Source organism: Rhinatrema bivittatum, chromosome 1 (assembly GCF_901001135.1).
Source record: "Rhinatrema bivittatum chromosome 1, aRhiBiv1.1, whole genome shotgun sequence".
In the NCBI taxonomy this organism is placed as follows: Eukaryota; Metazoa; Chordata; class Amphibia; order Gymnophiona; family Rhinatrematidae; genus Rhinatrema; species Rhinatrema bivittatum.
The window spans coordinates 382,296,174-382,318,197 of record NC_042615.1 but is presented as its reverse complement, the minus strand read 5'-3'; the positions used below and the strand labels follow the sequence as shown (position 1 = coordinate 382,318,197).

The 22,024-nt window shown below is 42.2% G+C and overlaps 1 protein-coding gene across 2 annotated transcripts in view; it reads right to left on the bottom strand.

Annotated features, from left to right (window-relative positions):
• Nucleotides 1-22,024, bottom strand: part of NOA1 (nitric oxide associated 1) — a 50,421-nt gene that overhangs the window by 14,525 nt on the left and 13,872 nt on the right. For both annotated transcript variants that reach the window (XM_029600988.1, XM_029600982.1), the window contains exons 4-5: nt 12,077-12,208; nt 11,469-11,585 (exon numbers count right to left, since the gene is read on the bottom strand). In XM_029600988.1, the coding sequence (XP_029456848.1) occupies nt 11,469-11,585; nt 12,077-12,208 (249 nt within the window). The remainder of the gene's footprint in view (nt 1-11,468; nt 11,586-12,076; nt 12,209-22,024) is intronic.

The following is a 22,024-nucleotide window of genomic DNA, read 5'->3' as shown; positions in this document are numbered from 1 at the left end:
TTGAGCACTCAACATCCAAACCATCAAATTAAGTGATGGTAAGTTTGGATTAAATAGGTGTCATCCTCCTCGGTTTAATAAGGGCAGATGCGGCCCATGATGAATTGGAGGGCTGCTGGATAGTTGCACTAGATATGCAAACCAAACTTGTCTGGGCCATGCTGGAGCTATGAGAATCAGATGGGCCTCGTCTTTGAGCACTTGTTGCACTGGTCTGTATATCAGTGGAAAAACATACATGAGATCTGCGTTCTAGCTGAGCAGAAAAGTATTCTGAGTTGTTCTGAGTTTGCTGAGAAAAATAGATGCAAAACTTTTCCAATTGTTTTGCCCTGATACAAATACGTTTATCAATGGGAGCCCCCATAGACTGAATAGCTGTTGATTGCTGCAGAGACCACCTGTGTGGTCAAAAGACTTTACTGAGGCAATTTGCTAATGTATTGGAGATTCTTGGAAGGTAGGTTGCTTGTAGCATAGCATGATGTTTCATCGCACATTCACATATTTGTAATCGCTTCTAGGCAAAGAGCTCATGACCCTGTGCCTCCTTGTTTGTTTACATAGAACATTGTGTCCTGGTTGTTAGTCTGAATGAGGATAGTCTTTTCCCTTGAGCATATCTAATCACCCTCAATTCTGAGAGACTGATTTGAAACCATCTTTCCTGGAATGACCAAGTCTCTTCAGTCTGAAAGGGCCCTGTGTGAGCTCAACAGCCTTTAATGGAGGCATCCATTGCCAATGTTACTTTGAGGAAGAATGCGTAATGGGGCGCCCTCTTGAAGAGTGAAAGGAATTGCCACCAGTACAGAGCCTGTTTCATTTCTATCGAAATTTCTACTTTTGTAAACAAAGGCACAGTAAGCTGGTCCCCTTAAGAATGAAGACCCCCATTGTAGAAGTCATATATGAAAGAGTTAGAGGAAATAATTTGATCACTACTGCTATATGACTTAGAACAACCATTATGTCTCTGGCTGTCAAACAACATGTGCAGCAGTCTGTGTACTACTGGCTGGAAAGTAGTCACTTGATCTAAAGAAAGGAATACTCTGACCTGTATAAAATCTATCCTTGCTCCAATTAATTTGATTCTCCAATGGAGAAATTACTTACCTGATAATTTCGTTTTCCTTAGTGTAGACAGATGGACTCAGAACCAATGGGTATTGTGCTCTCCTTATAGCAGATGGGAGACGAAGTCAGATTTCAAAGCTGACATCAGCCTACATATACCCATGCTGCGTGCTTAGCTCTTCAGTATTGTCTTCGAAAAGCCAATGTGGATATATGTTGTTTAATACTTGAACTGGTTCAACTGATGATCTATATGTATATATATCTCTCTCTATCACACACACATACATATATATATACATACATCTCAAAACTTTGTACTGGAGACCGCCAGTGCACTCAAACAAACGCCGACACCTGGGTAATTGTGGGTGTCTTGAACTAGAGGTAGGCCGTGGCTTAACCGTACTTGCTCAGTCTCGAGATTTGATATCCAGGGTTCTCGATTTCTGGTGCAGCCGTGGGTGGGATGCTGAGTCCATCTGTCTACATTAAGGAAAACAAAATTATCAGGTAAATAATTTCTCCATTTCCTAGTGTGTAGCCAGATGGCCTCAGGACCAATAGGATGTACAAAAGCTACTCCTCTACTGGGTGGGAGGCTGCTCATGGCCCACTTAGTGCTGCCCTTGCGAAGGCTGTATCCTCCCTGGCCTGAACATCCAGGCAGTAAAACCTGGAGGTAGTGTGTAGGAAGGACCATGTCGCTGCCCGACAGATCTCGGCTGGCGACAGCAGCTTGGTTTCAGCCCAGAAGACTGCGCCTTGACCTGCAAAGGTAATGGTTTTCCTGCCTCTATGTAGGCAGCATTAATTACTTCTTTGATCCAGTGGGCTATGGTGGCCTGGTGGTCAGTTTTGCGTAAGGATTCTGATCTCTTCAGATATCAGACTAGGATTCTGCCAACATTCAGGTGGCGGAGGCGGCGCGAGTCTTCCGAATCCCTGTGTTCATCTGGTGATGGTAAGGATATGGTCTGGTTAATATGGAATGGGAAACCACTTTCGGAAGGAAGGATGGTACTGTACGTAGCTGTATGGTGCCCGGGGTGAACCTGAGGAAAGGTTCCAGACAGGATAATGCTTGAAGTTCGGAGATATGCCAGGCTGAGCATATTGCGATCAAGAACACTGTCTAAGGTCAAGAAACGTAGAGACAGGGTGCTTGTTGGTCTAAAGGATTCCCCTGCTAGGAAGTCTAGTACTAGGTTGAGTTCCATAGAGGCACTGGAGTTGTTTGACTCCTTTCAAGAAGCGGGACACATCAGGGTGAGTTGATAGTCTGATGCCATCCACTTCGGACATGAAACAGGCCAGAGCTGCGACTTGGACCTTGATGGAGTTGAGGGACAACCCCTTCTGCATGCGTCCTGTAGGAATTCTAGGATTGTGGGAATCTTGGCTGTCCTCGGGAGGAGACTGCGGTCTTCACACCAAGCTTCGAATACTCTCCGGATCCGGATGTAAGACAGATGTAGAGAACTTGTGTGCCCGAAGCAGGGTGTCAATCACTGCTTTTGAGTAGACATCTTCTTTAGGCTAGTCCTCTCAAGGTAAGAAAGAATCGAGCTGGGCCTTCGTGGAAGATCGGTCCCTGATGAAGAAGGTCCCTAGATGGCGGTAGACGTAGATGATTCCCTGCCAATAGTTGTCGCATGTTAGTGTACCATGGTCTTCTTGGCCAATCCTGGGCAACTAGTAGAACTAGTTCCTTGTGGTGTCCTATCTTGTGGATGACACTGCCCAGTAGTGGCCAGGGTGGGAAGGCATACAGGAGGCTTTCCTCTAGCCAGTTCTGGACGAGAGCATAGATTCCGGTTCTCATCTGCAGCTAAAGAATCTGGGGACCCGGGCATTGCGACAAGTTGCTAGTAGGTCCATGGCTGGGAGACCCCAATGATTTACTATCAGCTGGAAGGAAGTGTCTGCCAGCGACCATTCCCCCGGGTCTAGGCTTTCTCTGCTGAGGTAGTCCACAGAGATGTTGTCTTTTCCTGCGATGTGGGAGGCCGAAATCCTTTGTTTTATTTCCACCTACTCCATGAGGGGGTCTATTTCTAGAGACACCTGCTGGCTCTTGGTTCCTCCTGTCGGTTGATGTAGGCAACGGTCATTGCGTTGTCCGACATGACTGACAGACTTGCCTTGGAGTCTGTGGCTGAATCTTATGCAGGCTAGTCTGACCGCTCGAGCTTCCAGGCAGTTTGTTCCATTCTCCCTGGGCCATCAGTTCCTGACAGTGGGCTCCCCACCCTCGTAGGCTTGCATCCATGGCGAGCAAGATCCACTTTGGTGCGGATAGGTTTACGCCTCTGCTTAGGTGTTCTTCCTGTAGCTACCATTGAAGTTGCTCCCGAACCTCTGTCGGTAGCTGGAGGCGAACCAAGTAGTTCTGAGACACTGGATTCCATCGTGACAGTAGGGAACGTGGTAGAGGTCGCATATGGGCCCTTGCCCACGACAACTTCCAGAGTTGATGTCATGAGGCCAAGGACTTGAAGGTACTCCCATACCTTGGGGCGAACAGAGGTCAACAGTTTAATTGATCCATCAGTTTCCTTCTCCTTGGAAGAGGGAGGTAGACCTTATTCTGTTTGGTATCGAACTGGACTCCCATGTATTCTAGAGACTGGGAGGGCTGTAGACAACTCTTGGTTGTGTTCACGACCCACCCGAGTTCTTGTAGTAGATTCTTGACTCTGGTGCGTCGCATGGCGACTCTCTTCTGGAAACTTTGCCCTGATCAGCCAATCGTCCAAGTAAGGATGTACCAGGACTCCTCTTTTCCTCAGTGCTGCCGCCGCCGCTACCACCACCACCATGCTTTTAGTGAAGGTTCTGGGGGTGGTAGCTAGTCCGAAGGGTAGTGCTCAGAAATGACGACGACTGTTCAGTGTCGCAAAGCGCAGGATGATGGTTCGGGATGTGAAGGTAGGCTTTGGATAAGTCCAGGGAGGTTAAGAATCCTCCCGGTTGTACCGCCATTATAACAGAGCGTAGGGTTTCCATGCGGAAGTGTGGAACCTTCAGGTAACGGTTGACTGCCTTGAGGTCCAGGATATGTCAGGAATGTTTCTTCTTTCTTGGGAATGATAAAATAGATGGAATAGTGGCCAGTACTTTGTTGAAGCATGGGCACTGGAGCTATTGCCTTCAGGCTGAGTAGTCTTGCTAGCGTGGTTTCCACTGCCAGTATCTTGGAGTGGGAGTGGCACGGCGATTTCATAAATTTGTCTGGGGGAATGCTTTGGAATTCCAATGAGTACCCCTCTCGAATGATATATAGGACCCACTTGTCTGAAGTTATCTCGACCCATCTTTGGTAGAAGAGAGTAAGCCTGCCCCCTATGTCTTCTTCCTGTGGATGGGTCTGCGTCTTCATTGTGGGGTACGGCTGGGGTCTGCTCCTTAGCTTGCTCCTCTCTTAATATGCCTGTTTCGAAAGGACGAGGTGCTTGGGACAGTGTATTCTTGTAAGGCTTAAAGTGCTGCGATCGTCTACCCTTGGTTCTTCTGTCCTCAGGTAATCGTGGTTCTGGAGATTCACCCCATTTGTTGGCTAATTTCTCCAGTTTGCTCCCGAACAGAAGGGATCCTTTAAAGGGCATTTTTATGAGGTTCGCTTTGGAAGTCACGTCAGACCAATTCCGGAGCCATAATTGTCTTCTTGCCACCACCGTGGCGGTGACACCCCTGGATGAGGTGCACACGAGGTCTGCGGTAGCGTCTGTGAGGAAGGAAACCGCAGGCTCCATCACTTCTCCGGGCATGGTTGCGTCTCTGGCGAGGATCAGACAGGAACGTGCCACTAATGCACAGCAGGAAGCAATTTGTAGCATCATTGCTGAAACAAAGGACTGCTTAAGGATGGCTTCCAGCCTTCTATCCTGGGTGTCCTTCAGTGCTGCACCCCACTCCACTGGTATCGTAGTGCGTTTTGAGATTGCACAGATCATAGCATGCACTTTGGGGAAAATGAGCATTTTGTATTGGTATTGGGAAGAATCCACTATAAAGCACAGGTAATGCCAGTGGGAGGGATGGGAAAATGAACATATGTATCATTTAAATCTAGACAGCACATCCACTTCCCCCTACTGGATAACAGGGAAGATTGTGTGGAGGGAATTCATTTCGAATTTCTCCCAGAATATGTGCTTGTTCAGGCTCCTTAAATCCAGAATAGGTCTCAGTCCCCCAGATTTCTTGGGGATGAGGAAGTAGCAGGAGTAGAACCTTTGACCATAAAAGACAGAAGGTTCTATCACTCGCTGATAAGAGTGACTGCACCTCCAGGCAGAATTGTGTTGAATAAGATGTATCCGGACTGAAGTTTGAACAATGAAGTATGGCAAGCCGGATGAAATGCATGTGATACCCAGACTCCACGATTTTGAGAACCCAGTGATTTTTTTGTCATCTTTTGCCACTCCTGCAGGTAGTGCTGGATTCTCCCTCTTACAGGACTGACTGCTACAATTTGTTTCTTAATTTGTGCCACTGTTTCCTTGAGCTTTTCTCCAGAGAGACTGTCACTGAGGCAGGGCACTTCTGTCAACTTTTTGTGGGCACAGTTTTGAAGGTTCCTGGCTCTGAATCAGGCCATGCAGCATGCTCAATGAAAGTGGAGGAAGAACCTATAGCAGTGTTGAATGCTTTGAGATAGAAGAAAATTATTCCTTACCTGCTAATTTTCGTTCCTGTAGTACCAAGGATCAGTCCAGACGGTGGGTTATGTCCCCATCCAGCAGATGGAGTCAGAACAGACTTCGAAGGGTGTTGGTATATAAACCAGTGCACCCTCTGCAGGAGCTCAGTATAAAGTATATCAAAGCCCAACAACAGAACACTGAAGAAGCAGACTGGATCAAGTATATTTAACCATAACATCTCCTTGCCCTTTGTAAGTTATTATTTATTTTTCCAAGTTCTATTTACCTTGTTCATTGTAAGACATTATTCTATATACTGTCAATCTATTGTTGTAATGTAAACCGAAGTGATTAGTAACATTGTTACCAGAACGTCGGTATATAAAACTGTTAAATAAATAAACAAGCAGTTATTAAACAACAAGTTCAACATTTAAGGCAACTCGCGGCAAGAACTGCCAACTTGTGGGGAGCTGTGAACACAGACGTAAAAGACGAAAGAGAGACAGCATTCTTCAGATAGAAAACAGCAATCCGAGCAGAGAAAAGCCAAGAACCCAATAGAGGTGGGCGTCTGGACTGATCCTTGGTACTACAGGAACGAAAATTAGCAGGTAAGGAATAATTTTCTTTTCCCTGTACGTACCAGGATCAGTCCAGACGGTGGAATGTACCAAAGCTTCCCTACTCTGGGTGGGTCCCTGAATGTCCTGCTCTGAGAACCTGGTCGCCAAAGTGTCCAGAGGCTGACGACGCCAGGTGTAAGCAATGTCTCATGAAAGTGTGCAGCGATTTCCAGGTTGCCGCACGGCAGATTTCCTGAGAGGAAACGGACCGCACCTCAGCCCAGGAAGCTGCTTGTGAACGAATGGAATGAGCTATGATGCCGCGAGGAGGAGTTCGCCTCGCTCCGATGTAAGACGAGGAAATGGCGTCCTTTAGCCATCTAGCAATCGTCGTCTTCGAAGCCTGGGAGCCTTTCTTCGGGCCCGACCAGAGTACGAACAGATGATCGGAGACCCGGAAGTCGTTAGTGACCTCCAAGTAGCGGAGCAACGTGCGCTTGACATCCAAGAGACGGAGAGACCTTGGTTCGTCGGATGCAAAGGATGGAAGCTCAACCATCTGGTTCAAGTGGAAGGCTGATACTACCTTGGGTAGGAATGAAGGAACGATGCAGAGGGAAGGAAATCAACAAAACTTACCCCCGGAGATCAGAGAAAGAGGAGGAGAGAGAAAAGGGGCAGCTCAGCCTGCAAACCATGCCTCCCCAAAAATTGGATTTTGGTTTTTTTTTTTAAACAACTTGATCCAAACTGCAAAGAAGTCAAAGGAAATAGAAGAAAGGAGAGAACCTAACCCCTGAATACACTGGGGAAGCAACGGGTTCCCCTACTCTCATCTGCTGGAGTCAGAAAGATACTGAGCTCCTGCAGAGGGTGCACTGGTTTATATACCAACACCCTTCGAAGTCTGTTCTGACTCCATCTGCTGGACATAACCCACCGTCTGGACTGATCCTGGTACGTACAGGGAACGTATATATTCTTCAGCATATAAAAATGTTTGAGGGAATGCGATGCCACTATTCTCAGCTGGAAAAAAAGCTTCAGCTATTGTATACAGTCACGTAAGTACTGGACCATGCAGAATTGGTTAGAAATCCTTGCAGTTAGCATGAAAGCTTTGAATTATCTTCTCTAAAATTGTCTAGGAGCTGGGGATCCTTCCCTGGCAGGGTATTTGAGGGTATTCTTATTTTCTTTGCTGTCTTTAAAGCAGATTCTATCACTACAGATTGATGAGATAGCTGCACAACTGCAAACCCTGGAGATTTTTATACCCTGTATTTAAGGTCTAGGGAGGTAGATAATTTTTGTGTATGTGGGGTCATCCGGCCGTACTTATAACAATTTGCCTGGTCTTAGTCAGGACTTAGACAAAGGTAATAAAGGTCATGTCCATATGAAATGGACAAATCACCACGGAGAAGCAGAGAAATTAATTCAGTCTCAAAGCATCCAAATTTTTGAATATACAAATGTTTTTATTCATTGAGACGGCAACTCCATTGCTCAAAAGTACAGAATTTACTCAACACCGGGTCCCCCGACACGGACCCGTGTTTCGCCAAACGCGGCTGCGTCGGGGGGGGGGGGGGGGGAACAATGAATTCTTTATGGTATTCAAACTAAAATTAAAAAGAAAAAACTATTAGAGTATTTAAATTAGAGACTGAAAACAACAAGGATCCTATATTATTAATATAACACTGGTAGTAACTTTTGTAATTTATACCCGCGGGAAAGAAACAAACAGTGCTTATATAAAATAGTAGGAAAATTCAGACTGAGTTTAGCTTAAATTAAGAGGCACCCACACGGACACACAGATCAAACCTTAAATTCTGCAAGGAGCTATCCTTGACATGACAGCAAGTTATATTATATATACATCTAATAAACTTGTGGAAAATCAACAGACTTCAAACAATACAGTGAAGGAAATCAATCTACTTAAAAAGTGAACCTTTTAGATTTCAACAGTCTGAGTATATAAAAAATTCTAGATGTGTATCAAGAACACGAGCAGGTTACCTTTAAAACTTCAGAAATTTAGACGGCGTTTTTGGCAAGGAGCGCCCAGAACGCCGGCATTACTCGATATTTAAAGTGTCAGAATTGGCACCAAAAATCTAACCAATCCGAAACGAGTTACCTAGGTAACAGCCAGCCAAAGTTAAGCACGTCCAGGGGACAGCAGCAATCTGTCAAAGAAAATACTGCCACTCAATTTCATTGAGTCCCACAGGGGTAAGACTATTCAATTTAAAAATCCATTTTTGTTCCCTGCGTGCTAATATATCAGAAAAGCAACCTCCTCGTGATGGTGGCAGAACTACATCAAGAACATAAAATTTAATATCAGATTCAGTGTCCCATAGACGTCCAATGTGCAACTAAAGGGGCTGTTTCTCTGCTATTTTTTATGTTCGAACGATGTTCGATGATGCGAGTTCGAATTTGGCGGGACGTCTTGCCCACATATAGTTTTGCACACGGACATACAATTGTATAAATCACACCTTTAGTTTGGCATGTTGAATTAAAATTCAAACTATATTTAGCATGAGATCCAGGATGTTCAAAAACAGTTAAATTGGACGTCAAGTAACACACTGAACAGTGTCCGCATGGACCATGACCCAAATTTTGTGTTGCTTCAGTTAACATTAGGCTCCAACAATTGAGAATGTACCAAAACATCCTTAAGATTACGACCCCGACGAAATGAAAACCGAATTGGAACATCAAAAATCTTATGAATAGATAACATTGGCCAGTACTGTTTAATAATATTTGTGACACGATATATATGAGTAGAAAATGGAAGGACACAATTGAAACAATCAGATGATCTAGTTTGCGGTAAAAATAAATATTCACGATTAGCATACAAAGCTCTTTTAAAGGCTCTATGCAGGATTCGACGTGGGTACCCGCGTTCCTGAAACCTTGCTATCATCTGCTTTTCAGGAACGCGGGTACCCACGTCGAATCCTGCATAGAGCCTTTAAAAGAGCTTTGTATGCTAATCGTGAACATTTATTTTTACCGCAAACTAGATCATCTGATGATTGTTTCAATTGTGTCCTTCCATTTTCCACTCATATATATCATGTCACAAATATTATTAAACAGTACTGGCCAATGTTATCTATTCATAAGATTTTTGATGTTCCAATTCGGTTTTCATTTCGTCGGGGTCGTAATCTTAAGGATGTTTTGGTACATTCTCAATTGTTGGAGCCTAATGTAACTGAAGCAACACAAAATTTGGGTCATGGTCCATGCGGACACTGTTCAGTGTGTTCCTTGACGTCCAATTTAACTGTGTTTGAACATCCTGGATCTCATGCTAAATATAGTTTGAATTTTAATTCAACATGCCAAACTAAAGGTGTGATTTATACAATTGTATGTCCGTGTGCAAAACTATACGTGGGCAAGACGTCCCGCCAAATTCGAACTCGCATCATCGAACATCGTTCGAACATAAAAAATAGCAGAGAAACAGCCCCTTTAGTTGCACATTGGACGTCTATGGGACACACTGAATCTGATATTAAATTTTATGTTCTTGATGTAGTTCTGCCACCATCACGAGGAGGTTGCTTTTCTGATATATTAGCACGCAGGGAACAAAAATGGATTTTTAAATTGAATAGTCTTACCCCTGTGGAACTCAACAATGAAATTGAGTGGCAGTATTTTCTTTGACAGATTGCTGCTGTCCCCTGGACGTGCTTAACTTTGATTGGCTGGCTGTTACCTAGGTAACTCGTTTCGGATTGGTTAGATTTTTGGCGCCAATTCTGACACTTTAAATATCGAGTAATGCCGGCGTTCTGGGCGCTCCTTGCCGAAAACGCCGTCTAAATTTCTGAAGTTTTAAAGGTAACCTGCTCGTGTTCTTGATACACATCTAGAATTTTTTATATACTCAGACTGTTGAAATCTAAAAGGTTCACTTTTTAAGTAGATTGATTTCCTTCACTGTATTGTTTGAAGTCTGTTGATTTTCCACAAGTTTATTAGATGTATATATAATATAACTTGCTGTCATGTCAAGGATAGCTCCTTGCAGAATTTAAGGTTTGATCTGTGTGTCCGTGTGGGTGCCTCTTAATTTAAGCTAAACTCCGTCTGAATTTTCCTACTGTTTTATATAAGCACTGTTTGTTTCTTTCCCGCGGGTATAAATTACAAAAGTTACTACCAGTGTTATATTAATAATATAGGATCCTTGTTGTTTTCAGTCTCTAATTGCTAATAGTTTTTTCTTTTTAATTTTAGTTTGAATACCATAAAGAATTCACTGTTCCCCCCCCGATGCAGCCGCGTTTGGCGAAACATGGGTCCGTGTCGGGGGACCCGGTGTTGAGTAAATTCTGTACTTTTGAGCAATGGAGTTGCCGTCTCAATGAATAAAAACATTTGTATATTCAAAAATTTGGATGCTTTGAGACTGAATTAATTTCTCTGCTTCTCCGTGGTGATTTAAACATTGATTGTGGAGAGCAGCACTCGCTCCTATTTGATGCATATGAAATGGACAGACATTCTTCTGCTGCAAACAGTCTTTAAACACTTACTGAGGCTTTCTTCTTTCCTGATATTGTAAGAATTTTTTTTTCTTTTTAAGAAGGTAGTACTAAAAAGTGCTGTTTGTGAGGCTGTTGAAGCAACATGGCAACTTTTTAGATAGAAAAAATAGTTAGAAGAAAAAATGTAGAGAGAGAAAGGTTCACGTTTGTGCTATTGCTCGGGAGGGAAAAAAAAAAAAAAAAAAAAGGGAGACACAAGGCTCATTAGGTAACATCCGAACTGAAATTCCTGCACTCAGCAGAACAAAACTTCTACTAGCTTGGAGAGAGAGGTTCATTTGGTGCTGCTCAATGATGACACCTACATCACGGCTAATTCATCCCTGCTTATCTATGGAAAATGCATAGTAACTTAGCAACTTGTTCAATTCTTTGATCATTTTAATCTTCTTAACCCACCATGATCTGTTTGTCAAGGCCATAGCATGGAAACTGTGCTCTTTGTTCAGAAGGATGATTTACACTGTGACCTGGACTGTTCTGTATCTAGTTTAGCCTATCTAGATGCACCATTTCTCTATAGCACTTTATACAGGAAATAATTATTTGATTCAATTACTGTATCTTACACCAAGTAATGTGTTCCCAGCGTGCTTCTGATAGATGTCATCTGCTTTCTCCAAACTGGTAACATGCACTGGCAACAAGTTAGAGGCAATAACAGAGAACCACGCTGATCTGTCTCCCTGAAAGCAGTAAAAGAATAAGGAACTTTATATATATATGTGTGTATATTTCAAAAAGATTGCTACAGGCATACTAATAATTTACAGTACTGACTTTCAGTCAACCTTTTACTGTCCTTATATTCTATTTTATTGCCTAGGCATTTGCTATTGTCACCATAGGTTTTCACAGAAGTGTCCCAGGTGGATGTTAAGAGGAAAAATGTTTTCTTTATTCCATTTGCTATAATTTATAACTTGAAAGATGTGTTGTATAGAATATGAATATCCTCTGCAAACAATGCCATATGATTTCACACATGATCTTTTGGTTATAGCAACCATCAAAATTAATATAGCAAGTCATATAATGGTACATGCAAAAACCAGATAGAGCAATACAGCCATCTAATTAAAGAAAACACCCTTCCAAAGACAGGTAATGGCTATTTCATGATATGAAAATTCTTTCCAATGCAACTACCAGAATTAAGCATGTTATTCTGCTTTACCTGTATGAAATCAATGCGTCCTAAAGCACCCAGAAACAAAGTCATCCCAGGCTGAAGTACAAAGGTCCTTGGGATAATTGCATGTAATGGCAAGACCATCTTTACTTCATTTTCATTCAGAAGATTTAGAACCTGAAAGTAAATTGCGTGCACAAATATAACATTTTTGTTAGAGAGCAAAACACAAAATTTTCCTTAGTGAAGCAAAAAAGTCTGGGCTTGGAAGGAAATCTACCCTGGGACTCTTAATATGGAGCTAAATTGGCACCTCATGTCAGTCTTCTGCAGGCAAACTACAAATCAACTACCAGGAGCTCCGTCACTCATCTTTTGATATATAATTACACATAATATATATTACAGATGTATAAAGAAAACAAACACAAAAATAAACATCTTTCATTTCTTAGAAAATCCTCATCTTAAAGGAAAGTTCATTTTACCTAAGCCACAGATAACACAGACGGTAATGTCTTCTGAGCTGCCATTACTCTACTGAGCTGACCTGAACCTAACACCTTATGGTGAAATTCCCTGGGGAAAACACTGCCACACTCCTAAACCTTCCAGTCCCTTCAACATTTTGCTTTCTGTCCAACAAAAAATAAAAAGCAGCAGAAAATCGTTCAGGTGTACTGATGCTAACAGGTAAAATAAACTAAACGCAAGTCTTTGCCACTAAGGTATAGTGTACTGGGCTGATTAGCGTCATAAAATAGCTTATTTTGATTTTCTCCAATACTTTTATCCTATTACAGCTTAAGTAAGGTATCAAAGCAGTGCTATCAGCCACACTGTTTAAGCAACAAGCTCAACCATTAGTATTACTATTACCATTTCAAGTTTATTTTTTTAAGACTATTTTCTGTAGTTGTTTATGTCTCTCTGCAACTGCTCTATTGGCATTGTCTACTATGCTATCCAATAAACCCTCCATTTCCTTAGAATAATTTGCAACAAGCTATCCTTAAAGGATTTGGGGGTTTCAAAGATGCCAACTTTTCACTTTATACAACTTACTGTAAATAAACATTAAGTTACCTTACCAGATTATGGAAAACAGCATCCATTTAAAATGGATTCCTTTATTTTTGCAAGGGGAGAGGGAGGATTCTGGTAGTCTCTCCTGTTCCTTTGGACTTCCAGTTTTATTGGAACTTGTATCTACTAGGCTACAATACCTTGCGCCTTCATTCAATTATCTGGGATTTTCTCCCTAATTTTACAATCGCAGGTATGCCTGGCCATTCACCACAAACCATGACTTCCTTTGGAACCTGAACAACATGGGCCCTATGTGATCACTAGGTGTCATCTTTAGGAAGGGATTCTCAGCCATCAGAGGCTATAAACCTGTGGACACTTATGGTCTTTAAAGCCTCTAAACAGTCTGATTTTTACGACAACCATAATAAACATTTGCATACACACTGCCTCGACTGTATGCAAATCTATTTCATACATACTAAGTTTATCCTAAAAACCTAACCAGTTAGGTGTTAGAGGACCAGAGTTGCCCATCCTTGCTGTAAATACTACCTTCACAGCATCCCCAGTCCAGCCAGTATGAAGCAGCCAGATGTGCAAATGTCTACCAGTGTTACCACATGCACCTCTACCCAAGACAAAGTCTAATAGATTAATATTGTTAAAATACTGATTACAGCAACTTTAATGTACATAGATCTCACATAATTCAGAGTGGTTGAAGCCCAAATCCCTTTAAAACAGAATTGTCTCTGCTTTGTCTTCTCTTATCCTATCTCTCCCTATTCTGTTAACTAATTCTAAATGTCTGACCTACAAAGGTTTCTGCCTATGTTTCTACACTGACAAATCCCCTTCCCATGCTGCCATCTCACATTTCAAACTCATGCTAATCTCCTTCCAGATTATTTCACTTAGCAAGTAAGCCTATGTCCATCTAACACCACCTTTGCCTCCAACCCTCATTTTACTGCACGTCTCTGCTTCCTATCCTTCTTCCTCCATTCTCCTCAAGAATAATCTTGAACTCTTCACTAGGGCTCTTCCTCCACTTGATTTCTCTCTTCTTTTCCCCTTAGCCTCTGCCACTTTTTCATCCTGTTTTGAATCCACAAAAAAGGAAGTTGCCCATCTTGTCATCTCTCCTCCAGTCATCACATTTGCAATCTGTCCCTTTCTACTGATGCCATCCCTGCTGCCTTCAAAACATGCTATGATCACACTACTCCTCAAAAAGCCTTCACTGGACTTTACCTGCCTTATCTCCCTTCCACCAAATTACTTGATGTGCTCTTCACCTCTGCTGCTTTAACTTTCTTGCATCAAGCTATTTTCAATCCATTTCAATTTAGCTTATACCTTATACATTCCATGAAAATGCCCTCAAAGTCCTCAGCCATCATATGTTCATCACCAAGGTTATGGGCCTTTACTCAATCCTCATCCTCCTTTATCTCTTCCCTGCTTTCAATATTGCTGATGACCATTTACTCCTTGACATGCTGTTCTATGCCAGTTCTCCTCTCAACTCTATCAAGCTTTTAGTTTACTATCTATGGTCTCTCCTCCATTATTATCCCGTTATCAGTTGGTGTGCTTCTGGGTTCTGTTCTGGGCCCTCCTCGTTACACTTGTTCCCTTAGTGCTCTGATCGCCTTTAAAAAAGAAAAAAACCTCTCATTACCATCTTTATGACTATTTCTTCTAGATCCACATCTCTGCACCAAACATTTCACCAAAAATCCAACTTCTTAATCTCAGCCTGCTTGTGAGACACCACTACCTGGTTGTCACCTTCTTTTATCTCACAAGGAAACCTCCTCCTTCCCCTTCTACTGCCATGATCAACATGGTCATCTTCTCAGTCCCATCAGCACACAATCCTGGGGACATCTTCAACTCACAATTCCTTCTCTGGCTACATCCAGAACACTGCTAAAACATGTTGCTTCTTTTGCTATATCACTATCAAAATCTGTTCCTTCCCTTCTGAACACACCTATACTTCATTCTCATCACCTCTGACTTCCACAACTTTCTCTTCACAGAATTCCCACTGAACTCTCCCCACCATCTATTCAAAATTAGCGATGCAACTCTCCCTCATATAGTTAAAGCTTCTCCTGTTCACCTACACTGATTTTCATAGAAATTTAAAAATGGTGTACAATAAATGCAAACAGTTAAATACAAATAATGCAATATAAAAATAAAAAAGGTAACAATATTGCAAATTAAAACAGCAGCATAATTCTAAAATATGTCCATAAAATACTTAATCAAAGACTTGCAAATATAACCAAGATTTCACTAATTTTCAAAACTCCACAAAATTAGTCCAATGGTAAAAACTTCCAAATGAGAAGAGCTCAATACTGAAAATTGCTCAGCCTTGTATCTTCAAGCATGATTTCTCTTGGTGAAGGAATCCTTCCTTGACAGCTTTCTGTGATGATCACCATACTCTCACTGGTTTATATGGCAGCAAAAAAGATTGACTAAAATATCAGACTTGCCTCTAGCTAAAAAGTCTTATATGTAAGGCAAAGAACTGAAAATTATCCTGCAAGGGCCAAGCAAACAATGCAGTTCTTGTAATAAAGGGGAGATATGATCATACTTAAGAGGCGCCGATGTAACCGTATGCATTTTAAAGTTAGCTTCTGTAATACCTAAATAGAACAATTTGCAATAATCAATTCAAGATAATACAATTGGCACAAGATAGCATAGCCAAGTCAGCTTTACATAAAAATATTTTACACATCATTTGGAGGTTACAAAAAAATATAATCTAGATAAAAGTGACACTTACATAAGACGTTGCCATGCTGGGTCAGACCAAGGGTCCATGAAGCCCAGCATCCTGTTTCCAACAGTGGCCAATCCAGGTCACAAGAACCTGGCATGTACCCAAACAGTCAATATGTCCCAAGCTGCTATCGCGTAGTAATAAGTAATGGTTATTTCTTAAGTCTACTTGGTTAATAATTTATTGACCTCCTCCAGGAATTTGTTGAAAACTTTTTTAAACCCAGCTACACTATCCACCTTAACCATATCCTCCAGCAATAAAATCCAGAGCTTAATAGTATGTTTACATCTCTTCTCCAAGATGAACAGATCAAACCTCATTAGTTTTCTTTGTAGGGGAGTCATTTCATTCCCTTTATTATTTTGGTCACCTTTCTCTGTACCTTTTCCTCTGTAACTTTATCTTTGTTGAGATGTGGCAACCAGAACTGCACCACAGAGCAATACAACCCGCTGGGGACAGGGACATACTATAGTACCTGCATGTAAATCTGCTTTGAATTGGCTGAATGGCGGAATATAAATAAATAAAAGTATCCCAAAAGTTCTGCTCTTCCGGATAGGACAGGATAACACCTTGGCCTTCTGTGGTTAGCATGTTGCAAATACTGTCGATACTGATTTCTACAGAAGTGCCATACTGCTGGGAACATCATGTTGATACCTATACTACATGGATTGTCATATGCTTTCTGATGGCCCACTATAGGTTAGGCAACTTTCTGACTTTGTTAATCTCCATCTCTACAGCAATTCAATCTCACTATGAATATCACCATTAAAAACTGGTACATCTTTATAGAAATATTGTTTTGCTAGAGACCTCTGCAGAATAAGTCTATGCTTGAATGTTATTGTTTAAAAAGCAAAAAAAAAACAAACAAAAAACAGCAAATGTGCAGAAACATTTTAAATTCAAATCTCTCAAAAGTTCTGCGAACTGAAAATACCAAAAAGCACCACCCTTAGGGTAATCTTTAACAGAAAGGGAAATTTGAGATGAAACTCATTAAATGAGAATAAAATAATCCGGTAATGTCATTTTAACATTTTCCTTCATGTATTGCAAAAAAACATACAAAATAAAGAACAAAACAAAACAAGCCATGGAACCTTTTTACCATCAGGAATTAGTACAGTCATGTGCATACCAGATTTCAGGAAAAATCCTCTTCTCAATGAAGATATAAGCATTAGGGATGTGAATCGTTTTAGGACGATTAAAATTATCGTCCGATAATTTTTTTTTTTTTTTTTTTATATGTAAATAATTTTTATTGTCAATCATGGCATATAAAACACATACAGAAAATTTAACAATCAGTACTGAACGATAAGTACACAGCAAATAAGCCCAAGCGGGCCAAAGTGCTTCAAAATATGATTGACCAATTTTAGAAACAGACCCCAATCCCAACGCCCACCCCCCCAAACAACTGGGTATGCATTAAAAGAGGTAAGGATAGTGATAAGAGAGAGAGAGGTATGGAACACCCGTACATGGTAGGGAGCATTTATACAATAAAAGATAACAACTAAAGAGAGTCAGGGAATCAGTAAAAGCTGCGAAACATGATATTGCTTAGCCACAAACATATGCAATCAAGTGTTGAGAAGAGCTTGCTCATCTAGCCATGATGTGTAAGGCCCCCAAATTTTACCAAACGCACCTATGCGATCCTGATGCACCGCTGTAAGTCTCCCCAGTTGATAATATGAATGAAGCCTATTTTGAATCTGAGCTAAGCTCGGAGTGGCATTGTCTTTCCAGTGTAACGCTATTTCTGATCTGGCTGCAATAAAAACCTGCAACATGAACTTGTGTGTGTCCTTGTTGTATCCAGGTATTGGAAGACCCAGTAACACATTCCAAGGTTTAGCCTCCACCTGTGCTAATAAAACCCATGATAGCCAAGACAACACCTCCCGCCAGACTATCACCACCTTCGGACACTCCCACCAAATGTGGTAATAAGTGCCAGCTTGTCCACATCCCCTCCAACAAGAGTCAGATAACACAGGCCGGAACCTGTGTAACTGCACTGGGGTATAGTGCCAGCGATAAAGCAACTTATAACAGTTTTCTTGCAACCCCGCTGAAATAGAACATTTATGGGCTAAGGAATATATACTGTCCCAGTCCTGCTTTTCAAGTCTGTAAAGAAAATCAGTTTCCCACTGTGTACGATGTCGTGGAGGCTCTGAGAGCGGCCCATTTAGCAGAGCATATGTTTTAGAAATAACCCCCTTGATAGTGGAAGCATTCCGACAATATGCCTCAAAGAGTGTACCGGTCAATTTTAAAATACCACCACGTAGACCCCTATGAATGAAGTGGTACAATTTGGCATAATGCAGGAAGTCAATTCCTGTCAATGTGTAGGTATTACAAAGTTGGCCAATGGACATTAAAGATCCTTGCTGTTGAATATGAATTAGTCTGGTTATACCTACTCGCACCCAGTTAGTCTTAGACAGTGATCTATCTGACAGGGGATATACAGTATTAGTGAAAAGATGGGTCATATTGGTATAGTATTCCTTCCCCACTAGCCTAGACCTCCACTGTTGCCAAACCCTAAGTGTTGTCCGTAAGGCAAAGGGTAAGGGGGAAGCCAAGCTCCAGGACGATTGAGGCTGCCAGGGAAGGGCTGATAAAGGGAAATTCCCTATTAAATTTTGCTCCAAGTGGACCCACTGTGGGATATCATACGTTCGGTGGAAAGCCACCAGGGCCCGTAATTGTGCAGCAGAATAGTACCACGTCAAATTAGGCATCTGTAAGCCACCCTGAGACTTCGGCAAGTATAAGGTGGTCCGTGCCACCCTTGGAGGTCGCTTGCGCCATATGAAACTGCATACAATTTGTTGCCATTTCCTGAGTATGAAAGAAGGTAAGCAGATGGGAATGGTAGTAAAAAAGTATAAAAAGCGGGGAAGAATATTCATTTTAACTATGGCGAGACGCCCCAGCCATGTGTGGGTTTGGTGCTGCCATGTCGCCAAGTCTTTTTGTACAGCTTTAATAAGAGGCTCATAATTGAGGGCATACAATTGACTAACTGAAGGGCCTAAATGTACTCCCAAATACTTCAAAGAAGAGGTAGTCCACCGAAATGGGAATTGCCTACGAAGTAGCTGTTCCACTTCTGAGGTCACAGTGAGATTAAGAATCTCGGACTTATCATAATTCACTTTCATACCGGAGACAGCGGTGAATCTTAGCAATTCCGCCATGACCCCCTGAAGGGAAGTTTCTGGCTGAGTAAGGGTAAACATCACGTCGTCAGCAAAAAGTGAAATCTTATAATGATTAGATCCCTTTTGTATCCCAAGGATGTTTGGGGCCCCTCTAATGGTCGTAGTGAATGGTTCTAAAAATAAAGCAAACAGAAGGGGTGAGAGCGGGCACCCCTGTCGAGTACCCCTTAGTATCTCAAATGGGTCACCATAGCTCCCATTAGCCTTAACGCGGGCAAAAGGATGTTCATATAACTTCAGTATCCAAGTTATAAACGAGGGACCAAATGACATATATTGTAAGGTTTTAAATAAAAACGGCCAGTGCACCAAATCAAATGCTTTTTCAGCGTCCAGTGATAGGAGAACCGCAGGTGTCCCATCAGATTGAACCAAATCAATGATATCAACAATCCTCCTAACATTGTCCGCCGCCAGTCGCCCTGGGACAAACCCCACCTGATCATTGTGAACCAAGCCAGGTAACACCCCATTGAGTCGGACAGCCAATATTCTTGCCAAGATCTTAAGGTCAATGTTAATAAGGGAAATAGGCCTGTAAGAACTACACCTGGTGGGGTCCCTTCCCGGCTTAGGTAATACAGTGATACCCGCTGTGTTGGTGTCCCTACTAAGAGACGCCCCGAGCAATAGGGAGTTAAACGATTCCGTCAGTGGACCCACTAATGTGTTGGCAAATTTACGATAATATGTACCAGTAAAACCATCGAGGCCTGGAGCCTTCCCCGGTTTCAAGTGCTTAATAGCGTCAAGCACCTCCTGTGGTTCTATAGGCTTATCTAAGAACTCCCTTTGGGGTCCCGTAAGCGTAGGGAGTATTACAGAACTTAAATAATTATCAATATCTTCAGTGGTGATGGTATTATCCTGGGCGTATAACTGAGAGTAGAATTCCGTAAATGAATTCCGTATGTCCTCTGATGTTGTAAGAGGTGGTCCCTGTGTGGTATGGATTTTGGCTATCACCGCCCGGGCCCTAGCATCTCGCAGCCTGTGTGCCAAATAACGTCCTGCTTTATTTCCCCCTTCAAAAAATTTTTGGCGCAGTAAAAGCAAATGATGGCTAATGGCGCCATCATCTAAGGATCGGAGTTGACCCTTAATTTTTAGCATTTTGTAATAGACAGATTGGGAAGAGGTGGAGCTGTGTTTTTGAGTTAAAGTGCGCAATTCAGCTAATAATGTAAGTCTAGTGCGCTCCCGTAGCCTATTACAATATGCAGCCTGAGAGATACAGATCCCCCTGATAACCGCCTTTGAGCATTCCCAAATAACCAGGGGAGACATACCTTCCGTGCGATTCTCCTGAAAATAATGTTTCATATGCTGTTCCACTTTAAGGACAAAGGCCTGATCTTTAAGGAGATTGTCATTAAGTCTCCACGGTTTGTACCCTGTAGCTGAATCTTGGAGAAAAATCTCAAGCCAGATGGGAGCATGGTCGGACCAAGTTATAGAGTCAATCTCCACTTTGTGAACCCTATTTTGAGATTGGGTAGAAACAAAAAGATAATCTATTCTGGTGTATGTGCTATGGGGGTTAGAATAAAAAGTATAAGACCTAGAGTGTGGATATCTTTTCCTCCAGACATCGATAATACTCCAGGTAGTCAAAAATTTACGCCACTGTGCCCGAAACTTAGTGGCTGGGGCTTTGCCAGTGCTATTATCCAGGGCAGGGTTCAGAGTAGCATTAAAATCACCCCCAAGGATTAAATCACCCTCTAAATGTTTGTGAAGAATATCCTCCAGCTGTCGCAAAAAAGCCACTTGGTCAGTGTGAGGAAAATATACATTTAGGAACGAAAGTATACACTTACCCACCCTAATTTTTAAGAAAATGAACCGGCCTTGTGGATCCAATGTATGAAATAACTCTTCATGCACAAAAGTATCCGAGAGTAGTATCCCCACTCCCGTGTATTTGTTTGCCTTAGAGCTCGCCGCCCAATAGCAATTAGAATATTGAGGAAAAACGAGCAAGCGCTCGTGATGTTTTCTCACGTGCGTTTCTTGTATGAAAGCTACTCCCACCCTCTGCCGTTGGAGTTCTCGAGTGAATAGCAAACGCTTTCTGGGAGTATTCAACCCCTTCACATTAAGGGAAAATATCTTAGTAGCCATCAGTTGTAATTAAGACAGAAGCCTCCAGAGAGAGCAAGAAATCCCCATTCCATTGAAAAATTCCAAATATAAATGAAAATGGTCCCAAGTGTTCCAGCCCCTCCCAGGAGCTAAAGTTAGACAACATGACCCCAGTGTATTCCCCAACAGTCCTATAGTATCCCGCCAGCTGCCCGTGGGATACTCTAATATCGGAGGCCTTGAACAGCCGACAGTTCTCAGACAGCAGCCATCGATTTCCCCCCCCCCCCAACCGTTAATGAGAAACAATTGTAATCTTAAACTTATAACCCATTTTTGAAACAGAATATAGCAAATATACCAACATAAACATCAGATTCAAAAAATGAAGCACTGCAACCAACTATCAGTGCCTAAAGTATCATGGATGTGCAGTCCCCAGAGTTCTGCTGCAGTTAAAAACATGCAAAATGTAGAGAACTCCAACCAGTTTAATACCCAAGATCACCAAGTATCATGTCATCCCTGATCCGACTGTGGCGACCTGCGTGCATCAGACTGCCTCCGGAGTCTTTTTCCGCCTTTATCCGCTCTTTGCCATCGTGGTGCATGGTCCAGCTTTCCCAGCGTAGGCGCCATCTTGGGAACTTGAAAGGAGGCAGGAATATTCGCTTTATTAAAAGCCTCTAGCGCCTCCTGAATAGATTTGATCTTATAAGTCACTCCTTGTACTTGGAACATCAGTCCAAAGGGATATGTCCAGCGATACTTAATGTTCTGAGCTCTCAAAGCGAGCGTAGC